The sequence below is a fragment of the Melanerpes formicivorus genome, unplaced genomic scaffold, assembly GCF_026170545.1.
Source record: "Melanerpes formicivorus ecotype bairdi unplaced genomic scaffold, bMelFor1.0.p_v2 SCAF_12, whole genome shotgun sequence".
NCBI lineage: Eukaryota > Metazoa > Chordata > Aves > Piciformes > Picidae > Melanerpes > Melanerpes formicivorus.
In genome coordinates this window covers 20,651,504-20,674,996 of record NW_027142364.1, presented here as the reverse complement: position 1 = coordinate 20,674,996, position 23,493 = coordinate 20,651,504, and the positions used below count along the sequence as shown (strand labels likewise).

At 44.5% G+C, this 23,493-nt stretch overlaps 1 protein-coding gene across 4 annotated transcripts in view; it reads right to left on the bottom strand.

Moving 5' to 3' along the window:
• Positions 1–23,493, bottom strand: part of ACAP2 (ArfGAP with coiled-coil, ankyrin repeat and PH domains 2) — a 73,291-nt gene that overhangs the window by 24,694 nt on the left and 25,104 nt on the right. For all 4 annotated transcript variants that reach the window (XM_068145626.1, XM_068145629.1, XM_068145628.1 and 1 more), the window contains exons 5-10: positions 20,520–20,578; positions 19,433–19,616; positions 16,159–16,203; positions 14,741–14,836; positions 9,307–9,381; positions 2,947–3,059 (exon numbers count right to left, since the gene is read on the bottom strand). In XM_068145626.1, the coding sequence (XP_068001727.1) occupies positions 2,947–3,059; positions 9,307–9,381; positions 14,741–14,836; positions 16,159–16,203; positions 19,433–19,616; positions 20,520–20,578 (572 nt within the window). The remainder of the gene's footprint in view (positions 1–2,946; positions 3,060–9,306; positions 9,382–14,740; positions 14,837–16,158; positions 16,204–19,432; positions 19,617–20,519; positions 20,579–23,493) is intronic.

The window sequence follows — 23,493 nt, the reverse complement described above, 5'->3', positions numbered from 1 at the left end:
TTTACCCTCCAAGATGGGCATACAATGAAGCAAACTAAACTACTTATCCACTAAGGACACTGAAAATGCCTGTCTTGCTGTCTCCATCTTCAGCTCTGAGTTCCCTTGTATATAAAGCACATCATTCTCAAAATGTTTCCTCCTTTGGTATGTCTTGTACATTTTTATGCTCAGAACAGTTTTAATCACACTAATGGCACAGTCCCTCTTGTACTCTGTCTAGTGACTGGAAAAACACTATCACCACCAGCACATGATAAACTTGAATCTGTATTATCTCCCTGCAGTTGAAACTGCAATACCACTTAAGTGATTCAGTGGAAACAGCCAGTGGGAAGGGGCAACAGCCACTTCAGTGCCTGCAATGCAGGAAGCAATTACAAGTGTATTCATCACTAAAAGCAAGATAAAAATCAAAGCATGGTAAGGGACCATGGGAGATCATCTAGTCCAACCCACCTGCTAACACAGGAGCACCTAGATCAGGCTGCATGGGAACATGCCCTTAATTTCTGTTAAAACATGAAAATTTGGGATACATTCAGAAACTAATAGCTGTCTTCATTAAGGTCCTGAACATCTATTTTGTGGATGACAACAGTAGCAATAGTTTCATGATAATTAATTAATGGGTTGTGAATGCAAAGCACAAAATTCAAATGACTGATTCCATTTCTAAACTGTGTTTATAGACAGACAGAATATCTACTATCATAGTATCAGTCAGGGTTGGAAGGGACCACAAGGATCATCTAGTTCCAACCCCCCTGCCATGGGCAGGGACACCCCACACTAGATCAGCCTGGCCAGAGCCTCATCCAGCCTGGGCTTAAATACCTTCAGGGATGGGGCCTCAACTACCTCCCTGGACAACCTATTCCAGGGCTTCACCACTCTCATGGGGAAGAACTTCCTCCTCACCTCCAGCCTGAATCTCCCCACCTCCAGCTTCATTCCATTCCCCCTAGTCCTATCACTACCTGAGATCCTGAGAAGTCCCTCCCCAGCCTTCTTGTAGGCTCCCTTCAGATACTGGAAGGCCACAATTAGGTCACCTGGGAGCCTTCTCTTCTCCAGACTGAAGTGATGTTCTCAACCTAATTCTGTAGAATCCAACTTGCCCATCACTGAGCTAAGTCATTGAGAATCTAAGACTAAAAAAAGCCTAAGGCTCAGCTTTTTTTGAATGCTCCTGTGACAAACAGAGAAAGCCTATAAGCAAATATCAATTGTGCAGCACGAGTTGTTAGGTCTGACTCATTTACTGGGCTGTTTACCTTGGCTCCCTTGATGTACTGTTTGATTATGGTTTTGTATCTCCAAACCTGTAACATAACTTCAAAACCCATTGTCTGTCTTGATTTAATTATGACTTCCTCCTGTTTAAATTCCCAACAGTTAGTTTTAATTGAATCCCACTCCCTAACCATGTTAAGGTAAGATGTGTGAAGAAGCCACGTGGAAGAAGAATTTTGCCAGGAAAGACTGAATCAGATTAGCCTTCAGGTCCCTTCCAAACTTGAATTCTATGACTCCATGAATATTTCTCAGGCACCTCCCAATGCTTCTGTCCTGCTCCTTCCTTGCACCTCCCCACAGAACAAGATCTTCATGACATCCAGAAGCAGCACCCAGAAAGTGAGTCAGTCACTTATCAAGGGCCTTGAGTGAGTCCTGCTAAACACCTTTCTTAAAAGGACCCTTTCAGCCTGCTGAGAATCCAAGAAAGAACAATCTCCTACCCTGTTACTGAGAATTTTTCTCAGTGTGTTTACACTAACATTTCACTCCAGACCAGGACTGTGCTTCTGAAGCACCTCTCAGTTTCCTCCCTCGGCTGTCCTTCGATGCTTCACAGATTTGTCTTTGAGAACTCGGAGTTCTGCTTGGATGAAACTAAGTCAGAAGCTATATTACAATGACAGATGGACAACCAGACCACAAGACCAGTCTAGAAGTAGTCCAAAGCAACATCTCCTATAGTAGTTGCACGTGACTGGTTAACACAGGGACAGTCTCACTGACATCAGTGGCCCTTGCATCAGTCTACAGGCTGAAGTGAAGCCATCACACTTTGCTACAGACTAGTGATGTGCCAAGATGCTTAAGGAATTGCAGAACAATTAAGGTTAGAAGAGACCACACATCCAAACACTCACCCTGGCATTTGAAATGCAGCAAGTAGTTTAACAAAAGCACTGCTGCAAAAATTGCAGAACATAAGATAGCAAGAGAAAGCTCAGTATCACAACACATGGACTGTGTCTCTGTGTGACTGAAAGGGCTTCAGCATGTACTGTATTTCCTTGGGGAAAAAAACCCAACAATATATACATCCCTGGAAATACAAAAGAAATCCTGTTCAGAGAGGAAAATATTTAAACAATAGTAAAATCTCCACTGTCAAAGAGACATGACTAATGGTTGATTTGGAATCCCCACCAAGACATCAAAATTAAGCAGAAGTCATCACACAAAACAGGGTTTGTAAAGGCTAACAATTGCATGCTTATTCTGGAAAGCCAGACTTGAGTTCTTTAGTATTTGAGTCCTTCCCTGCTCCCAATCACTCTACAACTTCTATTTTATCCTCTGTTATTTTTGCAGCATAGCTCATTGCATACAATCATAAGGATTGTTCTATTTCTACCCCAAAGTAAGGCCAAATGCAATGAAAGGGTCAGACTGTGCACAACAAAGCAAGCTTTCCACACACTGAACTCTTCCAAGCTTAGATGCACTCTTAGAAAAAGGTTTGCAAACAACTGAGACAGAGAAGAAGGGAAGGCAGCTTCGAAGTGTCATCTCTAAGTCAATGAACAAGCTGTCCAAGCGTTCTGCCAAAGCTGTGGAATCAGCAAGTTGCACAGGTGGCAAGTCAGACCAGAATTTAGCTTAACAAGCAGCATCATAATAAGCTAGTAAGTAGAGGGTTTGAATAATTACCTGTTCCAGGTCTTGAAGGCATTGCTGGCTCGCTTGAACAGATAACCTTCCATAACAATGCCATTGGCTGCATCTACATTGTACTCTAGTTTAGTATCGTCACTGGAATAATCCTAGTGCAATGGGAAGAGAAAAAGACACTGCAGTTTCAAACAAAAGCTTCCAATATGGACAGTACTGATGTCAAACAGAGCAAACATTTAGGAAGACTGTTTTGCTTGCAGCACTTGAGGCAAGCCAGGACTCTCAGCCCCTGGCCTATTTCTTTTTAAAGCATTTTTAGGCGATGGGAATTCTGAGGATTTTTACTTGACCTGCACACAGTGGGAATTTCTTGCTCCTAGTAGTGAGCACATGAAGGGCAAACATTACTGACAGAGTATCTGATGCTTCAACTCTCTGCTCAAATGGTCTTACATATATATTCCCAAGAGAGGAGAGAGCAAGTTAAAGGGGCAAAATGGGAGTTAAAAGTCCAAACGGAAACGTAGCTGCAGCCAACTATACAGAGCCGGTTGTGCTTTCTTCAGCACTGTCACCTCAACAAGGGAGCCAAATCACAACCTAGAGTAGAAGCCAAATAAAGATGATGCTATCAGTTCTCTAAATTAAAGAGGTCATGGTGCTGGCAATGATGCCAAGAACTCAGTAGTCCTTTTCTCTTATGATCCTCAACAAAAATAAAGGTAGAAGCAGGGCAAGCGAGTAGACATTTCAACCTAATGTATCTAGGATTTCATAGCTGATGGCATTCAGAAAGTGTTAGAAGTTCTTTCTGGTTTGGTTCTTCTCCCCCCCCCCCCCCCCCCCGCCTTCTTACTCTCTCAGGAAAAAACAAAAGGGAGCAAACTCCTATAAGCACAGACTTAGCCATCCTGATGTCACATTCCCTCCCCCCCCAGACCCCTGATAAATCACTAACTCACCAGCTCCCAAACATAATGAAACCTGCTAAAGATTTGCATCTTCCCGCCTCAGTGATGCCTGCAGCTCCTTGTCTAGTGAAAGAAGATACACTCCCCTCAGCCTTCTCTATCTAAATTGCTCTGTAATCACATTTTCCTCCAGGTTTGGAGAACTACTGCAGAAACTGCAGCCACCTTTTCCAAGGCATCTAGATTCATGCTTTGAGGCTTATACAAGCACGGCAAGAAAACGCCTTTGGGTCATTTATCATGCTACCCTCTCAGCCCAACCTGTCTAAAACACTGAGCCTTTGTCAGGAAGTGCACTTGGTGTCTTTTTTAACAGCTCCTCTGGCTGATTCCCACATTTGTAGAGCAGCTAAAGACACAGAAGCACACAGACAGATCATTAATATTTTCCTAGCAATACAGAGCAGACTATCAGCTGAGGGGGGAGGGAGTAAAGCTTTCATCTGCTTTAGCCGTAACATTCCATTGATAAAGTTGTGCTCAGGGAAAAAGATCAGCAAACACTCCCCTCCCCCAACCCTGCCCCATTTAATTTCATTTATAAGAATGAAAGAAAAATAAACCAGTTATGTTTGACCTTCTCTGCAGTCCTGCTACTTTATCATTAACAAACAGGAGAGTAACAGTCACATTGTGGTTTATTTTTATCTTGGTGCATGAAACAGTGAATCACAACAAAATAATCAGGGGGGGGAGAGAAGCACAGTTGTATTTTCCCCATGTCCTGAAGAAGAGAGTCACATGTTAATGAACCCAGTCACTTGCTGTGATTCAGAATGGTGTATTCCTTAAGCAAATGTAGAGCTAATAGAGTTAGTTAGTAAGCAGGTTTCAGTTGGGACTAAAGCACATTTCACCTAATTAAAACTAAGAACATGAAGACAGTACTACAAAAGTTACACTGGAGTGCTGTAAGGCACATTTCTTTCAGCTCTGAAGGATGGAACATCTATGGCTTCTGTTCTGATAGTCATTTTTCAAGGTTGGCCAGCTACTCAAAAAGAATCACAGAACCATAGAATGTTAGGGGTTGCAAGGGACCTCAAAAGATCATCCAGTCCAGCCCCACCTGCCAGAGCAGGGTCACCTAGGATAGGTCACACAGGGACACATCCAGGCAGGTTTTGAATGTCTGCAGAGAAGACCCCACAAACCCTCTGGGCAGTGTTTTGTCACCTGTTCCAGTGTTCTGTCACGCTCACAGAGAAGTTTTCCCTTATGTTCGCATGCAACCTCCTCTCCTCCAGCTTGCACCCACTGCTCCTTCTCCTATCATATCCCTGAGAAGAGCCTGGCTCCATCCTGACACTGCCCTTCATAAACATTAGTGAGGTCACCTCTCCAATCTCCTCCTCTCCAAGCTAAAGAGCCCCAGCTCACTCAGCCTTTCCTCAGTAGGAAGATGTTCTACTCCCTTCAGCATCTTTGTGGTTCTGTGCTGGACTCTTTCAAGCAGTTCCCTGAGGTCCTTCTTGATCTGAGGGGTGCAGAAGTGTACACAATACTCCAGATGTGGCATCACCAGGGCAAAGTAGAAGGGGTTATGCAAGTGAAGCATACAGCACACTTGCATTTTTCTTCCCTTTCTCTGTAATTGTCCATGAGAGATGCCAATGGTTCATTGCCACAATTCCTACTCATCTGGTGGGTCACAGAATCCTTGCTATTCCCCAGAGTGTTTCAGTGAATGTATTTTCACATGAACATATCAGTTTACCACAGATACTGGATGCATATTTTCTGTTTCTCTACATAGAATCATCATTAGCAAACCCCACCACTTCTCAGCAGCAGAGACTTCCGTTTACTTTCAATATGAAGACTGCTGGCAGGCAATGAAAACTATTCAAGCCATTTTTACCAGGAAATCTTCAGGGGTGCAAGAGTTGGCATTTTAACACTGTGTATGTATTCAGTATGGCTTTGCTTTGGAGAAGCAGAGTTTTCAACATTTGACCAAAAAAAAGCTAGTAAATAGGGGAGCAGAGGGACCAAGGAAAGCACTGATCTGAAGAGTTACTCCAGAACACACTGAACAGAAGACACTAATTGTGCACTTCCCACCCCGTTTAGACAGGTGCTTCCATTCCCTTCCCACTGGCATTTTTCATGCTTAAATTGACAGTCCCTTGAGGAAGGGCTTAAAATTCAGACAAGAAGCAACAAGGTTTACAGTCCAAGAGAAAGTGAAAGAAGGCAAGATAGTCACCTGAAATACTGGCACGTGTCTGTTGACACAGGAATTGCTTCTCCACAGCAGCTCCAGCTTATGCCTGCTTTAGGAATCATAGCATGCTTTGGGTTGGAAAGGACCTCTAAAGGTCATCTAGTCCAACTCTCCCTGCTGTAAGCAAGGATATGTTCAACTAGATCAGGTTGCCCAGAGCCCTGGTGAGCCTCACCCTGCATCTGCCCAGGGATGGGGGCCTCAACCACCTGCCTGGGGAACGTGTTCCAGCGTTCCGCTGACTGGGGCAGCATCTGACCTCATAGTGTGTTATTTATTCAAGATGTTAAGAATTTCCCAATCCTCACTCCAGCTGTTTCCTGTGCAGTTCTCTGGACACAGACTTTTACTTTTATTACTACTTTTTCAATGAAAAAGGCATTTGAATACAATAAAAACCTATCTGAATTTTCTTTCCTGTAGAGATTTCCCTTCTTTTGGAACAGAATGCTAGCTCTGTGACAACACCAGAAAGCCATAATGCTGTCTACTGGCCCAATCACTTTTTACTACAGGAAGGGGCTGCGAACTGCTCTGAAAACAAGAGGTTAAGTGACCCTGGGACATGGCTCTTTTGATAGGAATCTTTCCCTATCAAAATGTACTGCAGAAAGTTCCCAGAATGACCATGATGCGTTTAGATGAATAGAACAGGTTGCCCAGGGAGGTAGTTGAGGTCCAATCCCTGGAGATATTCAAGGTGAGGTTTGACAGGGCTCTGGGCAACCTGATCTAGTTGATGATGCCTAGAGCAGAGGGGATGGGGACTGGATGATCTTTGGTAGTCCCTTTCAACCCAGACCATTCTATGACTCTAATAAGTTCCTCCAGATGAATATGTAAAACACAATTTCTTGCACATAGACCAAAAAAAAGGTTCCTGAATATCTGATAGAAAACAAAAGTTAAATAAAAATACCAGACATGAGATCTCTTCAACCCAAAAATCAAACTGTGGTGGTTATCAGGCCTTCCCATGAATTTTGCTTTAGCTTCTCAGGCATAGGATGATGAGGAGGGAAGTGAGGTGAGTTACCTGATTAGTGCAATTGGCAAATACAGACAAGTGGGTGGGGGCGTGCACACGTGCACTTACCTAATCATTTCTGGATAGGAACTGTTCTTTATCCAGACAATGAAGAAATGGCATCATTCTGAAGCACTAGATTAAAACTTCAGTATGTTAAATGCACATACACTTCAGGGAGTATGCAATACAAGAAGCAGAACTTGCAGCAATCATAAAACATGGAAGGATTTGGCACTAGAGGATTTGGTAACGTATGGCTAAGAGGCAGCCCAGTGGAAAGGAGTGAACAAGGCTGCCATCCTGATCAGGCTGACCAGATGACAAAATGCTATCAACAAGAAGATCCAAGGTCTGAAGCAATTCAAGATGCTGAAATCCTGATGAGCTGGAAGCTAACTCGGTGGGAAGGTTGGGAAAGGCAAGTAGGAGACAAACACCAAACAGACCACATGATCTGAGTAAGAAACCAAGGAAATGATTTGATGGTCTCTAAGAAGAATCTCCAATAAAGCATGCCTTCCAAAGCCTGGCTGTGTTAACTTAAGTATTGTCCTCACAAATACACAGCAGTGACCTCACTGATAAGGACAGGAGACAATATATACACAGCTTGAAACACAGAACTTTAGAGGACAACATAGAATACAGTCTGACTGCCCTGGTTATAGTTTAGAGAGGACAGAATTGTTATTCAGCTCAGGTATGATTGCCATTTGCACTAGAAACATTCATATTACACAGATACAGCTTATCAAGCTTCATCAAGCTTAAACATGTCAATAACCATCAACACTATTACAAACAGTTTACCTGTAAAGCAGCCTTTCAAGCAGCATTTGGAGAAGAAAAGACAGACTGTAAGCACCACTAGCAACAGCAATGACCACGAGTCATAGTAACAAGTTTCATTTCTACGGTAAATAACTTACATCCCATAACTTACATCCTCCACCAAGCACCACTGTTCTCAACTAGTGCCCCTTCCTGAAACTAGGCCTCATTGAGCCCAAACAAATCACAATTTGATTGTCAGCATGAATTCTGAAGTTCCATCCCTCTCCCACTTCCCCTCTTCCTTGCCTGTAGTTACCTCCTGCCTGTCTCCCAACACCTCTTATCCTCACTGCCCTGGAACCCATCATCCTATCTGCTCAGTTTCACAGTTACTGTAGCTCTACTGCTTCCCACCAACTCCTGCAGGAGTGACAGGATGAAGGCAGACACATTCTCAGTAGCCAAAGTTACTTGTCCCATGACTACTAATACAGACTCCTCCTCTACTAAGGCTACCTAAATGACCATCCTAGCATGCTTTCCTTTCTGAGCTTACACATCAGATGTCATTTATGTTAGGCTTTTTTCCCCTCAATAAAATAAAAATCTCTGTCATCTCAAGAGATGCAGAATGTATTTGAATGAGAGTAAGCAGTGTTGCATTACCTTTAAACTGGCACCTAATCCCTTTCCAAAGTACCTGCTGTACTAGCTCACTACTGCAGAGTTCAGAGGAAATATTTTTAACTTCTAGCATTACACCTGCAAAACCAATACTGATCTAGAGCTTCTGAAACATCCAAACAGCAGAAGTCATTCCCCCCACAACAGCAACCAGCTACATTTTTCTCAGCAAAAACATGAGCATACAAATCTTCCCGAGCCAGCAATTGGAGGTTATCACACTCCCCTTTGTGGGCAGTTGAATACCTGACACCGAACAGCCTTTCCCAAAGTTTCCCTTTGCTTTTCATGGGCATTAGCAGCTGCAACACTACCTCAAAGGGCTGCACTTGTATTTGACAGCCCACAGAAAGTGATACCTACGACTGTGCAGCACATACACCTCTTCTACCGACACACAGGAGGGGAAAGACAGCAACTTTTACAATGAATCCAAGATAAGCCTTTCAAGAGCACTAATGAATAGTTACAGCATTCCAATAAATTCTACAGTTCTGTTTATGTTTCAGCCAAACCTAAATAGAATATTCTGTTCTGCAACACAAAGTGAGTATCTGCAAGCTGACCCTATGCTTCGTGAGATGCAAGCCTATTTCTCTGCACTAAAGGCAGCATCCCTCACAGTTCCAATGCAGAGATGCACTGCTGGGGAGAGATGCTGAAGACACAAAAAGGTGTGTGCAGTCTGCCTTCCACAATCTCTCAAGTACCTTTTGTTGAATAGTGGAGTGCTTTTGCTCCATATCTCTCTTCTCCTTTGCAGCATCTACAGCCAACTGATCCAGCTGTAAAGAGAAACAGAAAATTGGACCTTTAGATAGCAAGAGAAATTTGGCTCAGTAGATTTCATAACACTGGCAAAAAAAAGAACACATTATGTCCAGACACTGCATGACTTCGTTTTACTTGCATAATACAATTACTTCTCTGGTCACAAAGTCTTTACCTTGAATAACCACTGAAGCCTTGTTTAAAGCACTGCACTACCAGCCTGAATTAACCTCTACCAAAGGTGCACATTTCTGGTAAGCCTTAGGAGAACTGTTTCAAAGACCAGCATGGTGCCAAGCATATGCGACTCTATACCGCATTGGTGCTCAGTCTCTGAAGAGCATGACTCATGCTTTAGCTGCTCTGGCTGGCTGGCCTTTGCAGCAGCACTCACAGCAAAAACTAGAAGGAGTAAATGCTACTGCTTTTTTTTTCCCCCCTCCACAAAGCAGGGAAGAGCTGCCTGAACCAGGCTTTTGTGTCAGGTCACCAGCAGTACTTGAGAGCAAGATTCCTTGAAATCCTAAGGAGAATCACTACAACTGGTTTCACTTTCAGAAAACTAAAATCTTGTTTGGCAAAGAGAGACTGTGACAACAGAGAGGATTTAAGTTACCATCCTTATCAAGCCTGTGATAATAAAAGAAGACATAACTGAAAAGTTCCTGTAAGCAGGTCTGCAGCACTACCCTGTCAACTTTTCCCTTTTCAACTCAAAGGATGAAAAAGGCAGGAAATATAAAACATCCTGGAAGAGAGTACCTTCAATTTCCCCCCCTTTCTTTCTTTTCTTTAGTATTTCATGTTTAAATAAGAAATATGGTGGAAGGGCAGATGCTGCCCCAAAGACCAGTTAGCTTGGCACTTCTGTAGCACATTGGCTGTGATGAACCCCTCCTTTATTCAAGCCTAGAAAACAAGGCTGTCATTAACCCCAGGCACAGCATTTCCCTGAATAACAATGCAGATGCAATACTGAACACAGCAGTACAGCCTGTAGCTTGACATCTGCAGGACAGACCTCATTCTCTGGGCTGAGAAAGAGGAGACTGGGATCAGTGTGCAGCATCAGTTTTCCAGCTGAAGTCAGTTATGTGGCAAAGCCCACAGCATGACTCACAGCGCCTCTAACCAGCACACAAATAGGATCTCCTCCACCCACTCCCATAACCACAAGGGAGAACCCCTGCCAACTCTCCTCATTTTCCCCAGTGCTGGATACTCCCTGCTCAAAATTATATAAACTGGAGAAGTAAGGGACAAAACCTGCATCTTACATCCTTGTGCTAGACAGACTCCAACAATAAAGAGCCATCAGATAGCTAGATACACTTGAAGGTGTCCAGGGAAGGACAACAAGGCTGGGGAGAGACCTTGAGCACAGCCCTGTGAGGAAAGGCTGAGGGAGCTGGGGTTGTTTAGCCTGGAGAAGAGAAGGCTCAGGGGAGACCTTCTTGCTGTCTACAACTACCTGAAGGAAGGTCGTAACCAGGAGGGGGTTGGTCTCTTCTCCCAGGCAACCAGCACCAGAACAAGAGAACACAGTCTCAAGCTGTACCAGGGGAAGTTTAGGCTTGAGGTGAGGAGAAAGTTCTTCCCAGAGAGAGATGTTAGCCATTGGAATGTGCTGCCCAGGGAGGTGGTGGAGTCATTATCCCTGGAGATGCTCAAGAGGGGACTAGACGTGGCTCTTGGTGCCATGGTCTAGTCATGAGGTCTTGGGTGATAGGTTGGACTTGATGATCTTGGAGGTCTCTTCCAACCTTGGTGATACTGTGATAGATCATCTGGATCCAGTTCCATGCTCTGCTACTTTTCTTCACTCTTCTGGCTCCCTGGCTGCTTCTCTGGCTCCAATGGCTGTAGCAGCCCTTTCACACCTTACAGGTATTTGTCAGCACAAATACACTAAAGACTGAATTGTCCAGAGATCGTATTTGTGCAGCTATATGACTTAGAACTTATTTGTAAAGCCCCTAGAAGAGAGGCTGGGCTGCCATTGTACTCAAGGACTCTTTGGCACCTAGAAACTGGGGAAACCCATTCTTTTGTGACAAAGACAAGAACTGGTTCAAGTGCTGTTCAGGATTTAAAGGAACTGCATTTCTTGCCAAAACCTCAGACACAGGAATTTGCACATGGCCCCAGGAGAAATTCCTCCTCCTACCCTGCTGAATGAAACAGAAAATGGCCCTGCTCAGATTAGGGCAGTCACCCAATTTACCTTAAATACAAGCGTGTGTGGATAGACTTACCACTGGATGGGTGCCAAAAAGTTCCTAACAGCAGCTTACTCATCATTTACTTTTTCACTCTTAAGACAACATTACAGTTCCCAAGCTCAGCCCAGAATTTCCCCTTTTCACCCAGGTGAGCAGCAGCACATAACTGTCTTAAAGAAGACCAGCAGCACACAACTATCAAGAGCTGTGGCCAACCACACAACTAAGCTATCAAGATCCCAGCCACTATACCACTACTGGGCAGTCTTAAAAACAAATAATTAAGTTTTTCAACTTAACCTTTTCACCACAGTTACTGGTAAATGTGTTTTTATAAACATGTACTGCTCCAAAAGGTATTCCCTAGAGAAATAAGTGACACTAAAATGGTTAGCTTTGGGAATAGTCAACTCAATAAGCTTGCTTTTTAAGCTCATCCCACATGAGAAGGGCCAAATGCCATCAATTCCATGCAAGAGCTTGTTTTACACTTCTGTGCCACTGAAGATTTCCTGGTGATGATGTGATTCACAAGTAATCAAGTATGGGTTTAAAACAAAATACATCTTTGGGTCAAAATCGTTGTACCAAATCTGTGCTTCCTGTTTCCCCATGATTGATTTCTGTGTGATTCACTAAAATCAGGACAAGAAGATAAGGTCATTATAAAGAATGAGGAAAATGGAATCCCTCAATGACAGCTTTACCTCTTACTTGTATTTAGTTGGTTAGGTGGTGTTGGATGATGGGTTGGACACGATGATCTTGAGGGTCTCTTCCAACCTGGTTTATTCTATTCTATTATTAATCCTGCTCTGACCCAAAACACCCAAAAGCAAAACTGCACAATCCCATTCCATCATGTAAGCCAGCCATTGTGGAAATGCAGAACAAGAGAAATGAAAAGAATCACAACTACACCATTCAATTTCGATTTTAATACTTCAGGTGCCATTAAATCTTGTAGTGATGACTTGCTGGAAGGTGTCCAGAGAAGGGCAATGAAGTTGGTGAGGGGTTTGGAGCACAGCCCTATGAGGAGAGGCTGGGGGAGCTGGGCTTGCTTAGCCTGGAGAAGAGGAGGCTCAGGGGAGACCTTCTTGCTCTCTACAACTCCCTGAAGGGAGGTTGTAGACAGGCAGAGGTTGGTCTCTTCTCCCAGGCAACCAGCACCAGAACAAGAGGACACAGTCTCAAGCAGTGCCAGGGGAGGTTTAGGCTGGATGTTAGGAAGAAATTCTTCATAGAGAGAGTGATTGCCCATTGGAATGGGCTGCCCATGGAGGTGGTGGAGTCCCCATCATTGGAGGTGTTTAGGAGGAGGCTTGATGGGGTGCTTGGCTGCATGGTTTAGTTGATTAGGTGGTGTTGGATGATAGGTTGGACACGATGATCTCGAAGGTCTCTTCCAACCTGGTCTATTCTATTCTACATGCAAAGTTCACCTTGGGATGAACTCTCAACCAACAGAAAGAACCTGACAGTATTTTCAGAGAAATCCAGCAAGCCTGTGGTCTGTGTCACATCATCTCTGACCTGCTGAAGGCAGAAGCTTCAGCCAATACAAGCTGCAAAGTCACTAACTGTTCAACTCTCATAAGCTATTTATAAGCTGCTCCTGTCACAAAAGAATATCCATCACTTAAATGTCAGGGTCTGTCACAAAAGAATCATTTAGCAAGCTGTACAACTTGAGTCTATCTTTGCTCCAATTGGAAGATATTTTAAGCATTCTCAGCTTTGGATTTTCTTAATCTAACTCCTTCAGCTGCTATGATACCAGCACCAAAATGAATGTCACACAATGCTCTTCACCAGGTCAAGCAAAAGGATGACCAGCTACTTAAAACCAACTTTGTGCTCAATGAAATGGAAACATTAAAGCCTAGCTGGCAGCATAAACCATTACCAACTCCACAGGCTTTGTCTCTTTGCCCATTATTTGTCTGGGGGTGTTCAAGACCAGGCTGGATGAGGCTCTGGCCAGCCTGATCTAGTGTGGCGTGTCCCTGCCCATGGCAGGGGGGTTGGAACTAGATGATCCTTGTGGTCCCTTCCAACCCTGACTGATACTATGATACCATTATGTCTTCTGCAGAGGTTCTGGACACACACATTCTATGCTATCCAAAACTACAGTTCAACAACTGCAACCCAAAACTGGAAAGATGTGATAGAATAAAAGGTGCAACTAAAGACAGCCACCTGCACCTAAACCTTGCAAGTGCTGCTCTTACACCAAACACAGAGGACTGGATCTGTACTGTCATCTCCCTTCCTGATGGCAGTGCCAGCTCAAGCAGCTTTGCTTCTGCTCTCCACTCATCACGTACACTCTCACCCATGTGTGTACACAAGAACACACCTCCCTGATGTGTGTTTGTACAAGTAATTACAACCCACAGCAACCTCACTGGGGCCTAGTGGAGCAGAAAAATAATTTTGTCATTTGATTGCTGAAATAATTTTCTACACTGCCAAATCTGCTTCACTGCACAGACACAGAAGCAGGTGGAGGAGCACAGAGCACAACAGTGCTGTGGCCAGAATAACCAGTTCATAGCAATGTCATTTCTTCAGATGTTCAGTGACACATCTACTTGAGATGAATGAAAACACATGTTTCCTGTCATTCACTGGCTTTTGTGTCTGGATACACAGAATTTGGGTTGGCTTTTCTTGGTGAATCACATTGGGAAGTGACAACAAATGGGTTTGCATCAATGCAGTTGCTGCAAATACTCAGAGTGGGGGGAAAAGAAGTTAAAAATCAGGTGTTGTACAAGTATTCCCAGGCCTGTTCAACTTGCACTGAAAACAAGTCAAGACACTTCTGAATCTCCTTACAGAACCACAGACAGATATTCAGTTGAGTATTTTACATTCACCTATTTTGTGTAGCATTTCAATGCCTCCTGTGTGCAGTTGCTGGTGGTCCAGCTAACCTTCCCACAAGTCACTTCAGGAACAGCCAGCTTTCAGTTCCTAACTGTTTTGATTCCCACCACTTACAGTGGTCTGCTTTGATCACAGCAGAGTTCCCTTTCTGTTGAATAAATCTGTGATGCACCTGGTATGTAGGCAGGTATCAGGTACTCACCCATTCCAGCATTTAGTTATGGATTTTCAAGTCCTGGAAGTAATTTCTTACCTGTGCACCAAGGTCTTTCATGTAGGGTTCAAGTTCACTAAAAAGATCATAGCCTTGATGGAAAAATGCCAGGTGGGCATACATGAAAGATAACATCTAGAGGGAGGGGGAAAAAAAAGGGGAAATTTTAATAAGGGTAAATATTTATCAGGTATCACAAACATGACTTAAATAATTCACTGGGGCAAACTGCAAATACAATTCCAGGGTCACTTTCTGCTCTTGTGTCCTGGCAATTTTACATCAGCATCTCAGAGAGTTTCCAATGTTGTAAATAAATGTGCAAGGTAGAGGCAGCAAAGAAAGAAACAAAAAAACCCCAAAGTAGTTCCCAGGATTAAGCTCTCAAACAAAAGCAATCTGCTTAAGGGCAGAAAACTACTTCTAATTCATGTCACCTGCGACTTTTGTCATCTCCTGTTTAAACAGGACATGTAAAATAAAGAGGGGGTAAGGAATATTTACTAATGATCCAGAGCCATAACCTTCATGAATACAGCCAAGAAGACTGTCATAAAAAAAGGGAACAAGTTGGGAAGATGGCAAGCAGCTCTAAAGCTGTGATCCCACTACAGTTTCTTAGATTTAAGGGAATTAAGGAAATGATGGGAGTGCAGATTCAGACCTGGGAAAGAAAAACACCATTTCACTGGTCAGTCTCTCCCTTGGTCAACTATACAGAGATAGTATGAAGCAGAGAAGGCAAAACAATCACTAGCAAGCAGATATGGCTGCATATTAATTTAGCAGACACCACACTAAAGCACAGCTTATATTTGCTATTAAAACATGCTGTTTTGAATGTAGATAGCATGTAGGAAGAGAAGGCTGAATCCATCTTATAATGGATTACCAGCACTCAGGCTGAACCAGGGGAGGTTTAGGCTGGAGGTTAGGAAGAAGTTCTATACAGAGAGAGTGATTGCCCATTGGAATGGGCTGCCTGAGGAGGTGGTGGAGTCACCATCACTGGAGGTGTTCAGGAGGAGACTTGATAGGGTGCTTGGCGCCATGGGTTAGTTGATTAGATGGTGTTGGATGATAGGTTGAACACGATGATCTTAAAGGTCTCTTCCAACCTGGTCAGGTCTGGTCTATTCTATTGTTTATGAGGGAATATTGCAGACCTAAATACCTGGCAGACAAAGCTTGATTTTACCCATTAAACACACACCCCAAAGAGCCAGCATCTTCCAGTGTTCAAATCAGAACCAAAAGGACTGCACAAACAATTAAGGAGCAAGTCCTTAGGTCCAGTTACAGTAAAGGTCAAACTGGGTGCTGCTTAAAGTGCCAAAATGTACTAATCATATTTTGATGGGCAGAAGTACCAATCCTTAATGCACTGCTTTGCAGCCACATTGCTAGTTTCAGATGGATTTAAATACCAGCCATGCAGACAGCACAACGGAGCTTACCGATTTCAAGATTTCTGCTCTCCTTTTCGACTGCAGAACGTTGATCTAGGGGAGAAAAGGCAGCACAGGACAAGCAACTTATTGGGGTTTTTTCCTACTTGCAAGTTCTCCCCACAGAAGCAAACTTCCAGTTACTTCCCCAAAGTATCAAACTTAACATATTGGAAGAGCAGAAGTCAATCACACAAGGCACTTGTACAAGAAGATGCCTGCCAGTTTTGTCACGCTATTGAAGTGATGCAGGGGAGGAGGCCAGGGACAAGCAGAGTCCCTCAGGGATCAGTCCTGGGACCAGGCTTGTTCAACATCTTTGTGGGTGCCAGGGACAGTGGTATCAAGGCACCCTCAGCAAGTTTGCTGATGACACCAAGCTGTGTGGTGCAGCAGACAGGCTGGAGGGAAAGGAGGCCACCCAGAGGGACCTGGACAGGCTGGAGAGGTGGGCACAAGCCAACCTCATGAGGTTCAACAAGACCAAGGGCAGGGTCCTGCAGCTGGGTGGAGGCAATCCCAGGCACAAATCCAGGCTGGGCAGGGACTGGCTGGAAAGCAGCCCTGAGGAGAGAGCCTTGGGGGTGCTGGGAGAGGAGAAGCTCAACAGGAGCTCTCAGTGTGCACTTGCAGCCCAGAAAGCCAATCAGAGCCTGGGCTGCATCAGGAGAAGTGTGGCCAGCAGGGCAAGGGAGGTGATTCTCCCCCTCTGCTCAGCCCTGGTGAGACCCCACCTGGAGTACTGTGTCCAGTTCTGGAGCCCCTATTACAAGAGGGATGTGGAGGTGCTGGAACGTGTCCAGAGAAGGGCCAGGAGGATGAGCAGAGGGCTGGAGCACCTCTCCTATGAGGACAGACTCAAAGAGTTGGGGCTCCAAGGTGACCTCATTGTGGCCTTCCAGGATCTGAAGAGGGCCTACAGGAAGGCTGGGGAGGGACTGCTCAGGATCTCAGGGAGTGATAGGACTAGGGGGAATGGAATGAAGCTGGAGGTGGGGAGATTCAGGCTGGAGGTGAGGAGGAAGTTCTTCCCCATGAGAGTGGTGAAGCCCTGGAATGGGTTGTCCAGGGAGGTGGTTGAGGCCCCGTCCCTGGAGGTGTTTAAGCCCAGGCTGGATGAGGCTCTGGCCAGGCTGATCTAGTGTGGGGTGTCCCTGCCCATGGCAGGGGGGTTGGAACTAGATGATCCTTGTGGTCCCTTCCAACCCTGACTGATTCTATGATTCTGACTTAGCAAAAAGCTTGAGAAGCTGGAATTCACAGTTGTAAATCACAACTTAGAAGGGAACAATCTAAAGACATCAAATGCTAGCTCAAAGTAATATAATACATCTTCCAAGCAAGGAAAACTGGTAGCCATTTTCAAGTTCCACATGTTTCAAATACCCTTTCTGACAGCATGAGGCAACCCAGCTCAGCAACCCCTTGAAGAGGCTGCATTCAGCACCACTGCTTTCTCCTGCCAGGAGAGAGGAAAGGACTGAAATGTGTTTATTTTCCCTCTTGGGCTGACATTGCCTGAAGTCACTGTATCCCAAAACTGGAATATATCCCCAGTCTCTGACACAAGGAAGATGGTTGCTCTAGAACTTGAAGGATCTCACATCCTGTGAGAAAAATAACTGGTTTTTCACATTTACCTAGTTCCTCTGTCCTCTTTGTCCCTTAATCTTTAAGGCTGTCAGCCAGAAGCACAGATTTTACTCTGTAATCCCCATTCAGCAGCACACATGTATGATCTTGCAATTTAACATCTCCATGTCAGCTTCACATTCCAGCAAGAGAAATAAACTTACTGAAGCTATAATGAAAACCAGATTGTGTTTCTGTACTTCAATGGTCAGGGTCTTGGAAAACTTTCTGCAGCAAAAATAATGCAGATTGGTTTGGATGGAACAAACCCTCAGCTTGATGGGCAAAAAAAAAGAGAGGAAAGCAAAAGGGTTTGAAGTAGAGATTTAAGTTAATACAGGTACTGAGACCACAGTTGTGAGGCCACTTTTCCAGAAGAAGAGAGTCACCCAAGTAGAAAGAATTCCTAAAGCTGAACCCACCTTTGCCTGAAGCAGGAGATGCTGAAACTCTTCCCTGTTGCCTTATCATAGCAACTGCTCACACTTTGAACATACGAATTCCAGGAGACAAATGATCTGCAGTTCAATGCACACCCAAGGAACTGGCTTGGAGCCTGCTTCCCCCCCAGCCCCTGATACTATTTCACACATACAATCCAGCAATACATAATTCACATGGCCTCTTAAACACCAAGATCAACTTTGCCCTTAGTGCTGGAAAGACAGGAGAGTTCAGTGCTGACCACTGACCACCAAATCTGTGTGTGTGTCTGGGCTGGTAAGATGAATTGCACTTCGCTTGACAGGAAAGCCATCAGTTCAAACAATGGTGAACTAAGCCTTCACCAAGCTTGAAATAACTGACTGGGCTCTCACAAACGGAGAGAATATCATCTAATAGAAAACCACCATGGTTGTTCTGTTTGACCACAGGGGAACCCCAGATCCATTTAGGAGTCCTCAAACCTTCACACCACCAGAGCTGCAGTAGTGCTGTTTGGCTGCAGTTGTGGGTAACTAAGAAACAGATGAATCCTAAGTATTGACAGAAAATTTATGATCACATCACAGAACTTGGGTAACTAAGAAACAGATGAATCCTAAGTATTGATAGCAAATTTAATGATCATATCACAGAACTCAGAGCAGACAGACAGAGAGCTCAACCTCTCAACACTCCATAGGAGATCTGCACTAAACAGCAGAAGAGCAGTTGTGTTCCTGATTGCCCCTGTAGTACAACACCAAACTTGGAGGCTTCCAGACTAGCAGGATGTGTTAAATGAGACACAAAACAATCATCTGAAATTGGATTAGCAGCCAACATCCTACTTCAGCATTATTCAGTGAACTCCTAATTCCTAGGGTTCAGTCACTATTTCAAAGACACGTGGAACTACAGCATACCCAACTCATGAAATACATTAAGCATCAGGCAAATATTCCTTTTTCCCAAGGAATGCCCAAGTTGAAAACCCAACTGTGTCTTCACACCAACAGCAGTGAAAACCAAAGCATCAGGCAGTAAGAATGTGTCGAGGAAATTCATTTCGCACAGATTTCACCAAAACAAAGTACTTGCCAAGTTATTCCTCCTTTGCTGAAGCTCCACAGCTTCTGAGAAGCTTACAGTGACAGCTTCTCAGGGCCAGCTCCCTAGCTGTAAATATTGGATTGTTTGGAGAGGCAACTCTTATTGCAGCACTTACCTGAAGGACGTAATCCAGAGCTATGTGTCGGAAGCATTTCCGGGTTGCAGTCAAAATATTGGTTGCTTCCTCTACTTCATGTTGCTTATTCCTTTGAACTTGGGCATTTTTGACTAGAGCATTCTCTTTTTCTTCACTAACTTTTTCAAACTGTTTCTTTGCATCTTTGAATTTCCTAATATCTCTGAAGACAAAAGGTGAGATGGGTTAACCAAGGAGTTCTGAGCTACGAAAAGACACGTTTCGAGTCACACTAAGCAGAATGTGCTCCTGGCTGATACTGCTAGCTTTTGGTTTCATGTTCTCCAGACAATGCTTGGATCAAATGGAAATCATAAGAAGTATAAAAGAAGCTTCTCTGTCTTCCTCTTCTAAGGAAAGCTTAAAAATTGCAATTCAAATAACCATAGAATCATGGAACAGTTTGGGTTGGAAGGGACTTCCAAAGGTCACCTAGTCCAACTCCCCCCTGCAGTCAGCAGGGATATCCTCATCAAGATCAGGCTGCCCAGAGCTCTGTCAAGCCTCACCTTGAGTATCTCCAGGGATGGGGCCCCAACCACCTCCCTGGGCAACCTGTTCCAGTGTTCCACTATCATCATGGTGCAGAACTTGTTCCTAACACCCAATCTCAATCTACTCTTCTCTAGTTTGAAGCCATTGCCCTTGGTCCTATCACTGCAGTCTCTCTCCAGCCTTATGTAGCCTACTTCAAGTACTGGCAGGCTGCTATTAGGTCTCCCTGGAGCCTCTTCTCCAGGCTGAACACACCCAGCTCCCTCAGCCTGTCCTTGTAGCAGAGGTGCTCCAAGCCCCTGATCATGCTAATGGGGAAAAGCTTTGGTAAGTACTTCTTCCCCCCTATTCTTAGGCAGTGGCAACATGTAATTCAGATCAGTAACTCCTACTCTTTCAACTTTTTTTTGGAGCTGGATCTAAAGCCTCACTGATTTGGGGTAATTTTTTCCAAGCTTTAACACACACTCCTCCTCCTCCACAAAGGTGTTTCACCAACCCACTGTGATCAGATGTTTTTACAACCTATTTTACCCATAATTTCCCTCATGACAAGTGCAAATTAACTTACTCTTTAACAAAAGTCTGAAGCTGTGCTTTAATTGATCTTTGGGTCTGGTCAAATAGGATCTGAAAGAAAAGAGTTATTCTGTAGATCAGTAACTTGGGCACAGTCATAACTTTCCATTTTAGACACACACATTATGCAGAAACAGGTAAGAGCTGTTATTAAAGCAGTGTGTGCCTGATAGCAAAACAGTAAACCTGTCAAAGGAGTTCTGGAAAACAGTTTAAAAAGCAAGAATAAAGTCAGGAAAAGCAACAAGAACATAGCACCTTTGGCTGGTCTTTTCTTAAAGACTGAGTGTTAGTGACAGGCAACAGCTCCTGGTGTCATCACCTCTGACCCTGATGGCATAAAACATGCCCACTTTCACAGCATGTTTGTTATGCCTATTAAAACAGGTCAAGATATTACTGGACAAACAGCTTTGAAAAGAACCTTGATTGTTCTTACAGACCTTTGCAATTTAACCAGCAGCTAAAAGACAAAGGAAACCATAGGAAGAACTTGCCCTCCTGGGGGGAAAAAAACCAACAAAACACCACAACAAACCAAACCAGAAATGAATACTGAAAATATAAATGTACATTAACACCCTTACACAATGGCTGTCAAAAAAACACCCACTGCTAAAATGCTAAGCAGAAGGGCTGCTGCTTGTTCCACAATGAAGTGTTCTTGGACAGGAGCACGCTGCATTGGGTTAGGAACTGGCTGGAGGCTGAGCCCAGAGAGTGGTGGTGAATGGTGCCACAGCCAGCTGGCAGCCAGGCACCAGTGCTGTGCCCCAGGGATGAGTGCTGGGCCCTGTGCTCTTTAACATCTTTATTGGTGATCTGGATGAGGGCATTGAGTCCAACAGCAAGTTTGCTGACAACAACAAGCTGGGGGCAGGAGTTGATCTGCTGGAGGGTAGAGAGGCTCTGCAGAGGGACCTGGACAGGCTGGACAGATGGGCAGAGTCCAAGGGCAAGAGATTTAACACATCCAAGTGCTGGGTTCTGCACATCAGCCACAACAACCCCATGCAGAGCTACAGGCTGGGGTCAGAGTGGCTGAGAGCAGCCAGGCGGAGAGGGACCTGGTAGGCTGAACATGAGCCTGCAGTGTGCCCAGGCAGCCAATGGCATCCTGGCCTGCATCAGGAACAGTGTGGCCAGCAGGAGCAGGGAGGTCATTCTCCCCCTGTACACTGAACTGGTTAGGCCACAGCTTGAGTCTTGTGTCCAGTTCTGGGCCCTTCAGTTTAGGAAGGAGGTTGACTTGCTGGAGCGTGTCCAGAGAAGGGCAACAAAGTTGGTGAGGGGTTTGCAACACAGCCCTGTGAGGAGAGGCTGAGGGAGCTGGGGTTGCTTAGCCTGGAGAAGAGGAGGCTCAGGGGTGACCTTATTGCTCTCTACAACTACCTGAAGGGAGGTTGTAGAAACGTGGGGGTTGGTCTTTTCTCTCAGGCAGCCAGTACCAGAACAAGAGGACACAGTCTCAAGCTGCACCAGGGGAGGTTCAGACTGGATGTTAGGAAGAAATTCTTAATAGAGAGAGTGATTGCCCATTGGGATGTGCTGCCCAGGGAGGTGGTGGAGTCCCCATCACTCTAAGTGTTTAGGAAGAGACTTGATGGGGTGCTTGGTGCCATGGGTTAGTTGATTAGGTGGTGTTGGATTAGTTGATAGGTTGGACACGATCTCAAAGGTCTCTTCCAGCCTGGTCTGGTCTATTCTATTCTTGTTCTAAGCCATGCTTCTCAAATTTCTTATGACCTGAAGCCTCAGGGGAGAGGGGCAGAATATAATCTACTCATTTGAATGGTAAAGCTTGAGAAATTCATTCAGTTTCCAAGGCCAAAGCACACCTGGATGTTAGACAACTTCCATTTTCTCTTATGGCCCCAGAAAGTCTAAGTGCGGAATGAAAAAGGTTAACTCCTTCAGCTTCACCTCTCCCCTCAGAGCTCTTGGACAGAATGCAACAGGTCAACAGCTATGGCACAAAACCTTTTGTCACTTATTTTGTAGACCACAAAGGAGGCCATCATTTCCAACTCCTCCACACATCCCATTCTTCATTACACAAGCCCATAAAAAGCATTAAAGAGACATTAAAGTACATAAGGGAGTAGTAGTTGGCCCACCTGAAAAGAATCTCTTCCAAAAGGTAAAGATCTTCAAGTGTTAAACAGTTTTATGGAGAAAGTCAAACCCTCCAAGCTTCAGGTCAGTGTGTTGGTTGGTGGGGTTTTTTTGTTTGTTTTTTTAATTTTCCTATTATTCCTATTAATAAACTCTTGGAATGCAAAGCCATGTCGTGCCAAGTGCCAACAGGAAAATCCCTACCAGCTTGGTTCTCTTTCCTAGAAGCACTGAAGGAAGGAAAACATGAAGTTCAACTCACCCATTAAGTGTAACTACATCTTCCACCCAGTCTCTTTTTTTGGAGGTTTTTCAAGACCAAATGGGATAAAGCCCTAAGCAAACTACTCCAACCTCAGAGCTGACTCTGGTCTAGGCAGGCAGTTCAGCCAGACATCTCCTAAGATCCCTTCCAACCTGAGCTGTCTCATCTCATGGTAACACACACAAAAGATTCTGTTTGTGTTCCCACATTGGGAGAACAGAAAACCAACTAGAAGAGAGAAAGAACTTCTTGGCAAGCTGGAAGCCATGCTGGGACTACACCCACTGCTGACATTTAAGCTTGCCAGTGCCTCAGGAGTGCACCAATCAAGATCAATACTGAAAGAGTATAAGCAGATGGGAACTCAGCTGACTAGTGGACTCCCAGAGACACAAGCCTTGTGGTTCTGCTTACAGTTCTGAAGAGGAAAAAAGCTTCTATGCAGAAAAACACACACACTTTTTCCCCCCCTAAAAGAACAGAAAATAAAGTGCCCAGACCATGGGGTGGCTGGATTTACAGCCTTCCCCACACACTACCTTGCACACACACACAACCAAATCTCAGGAAGCTTCTCTTTGCCACA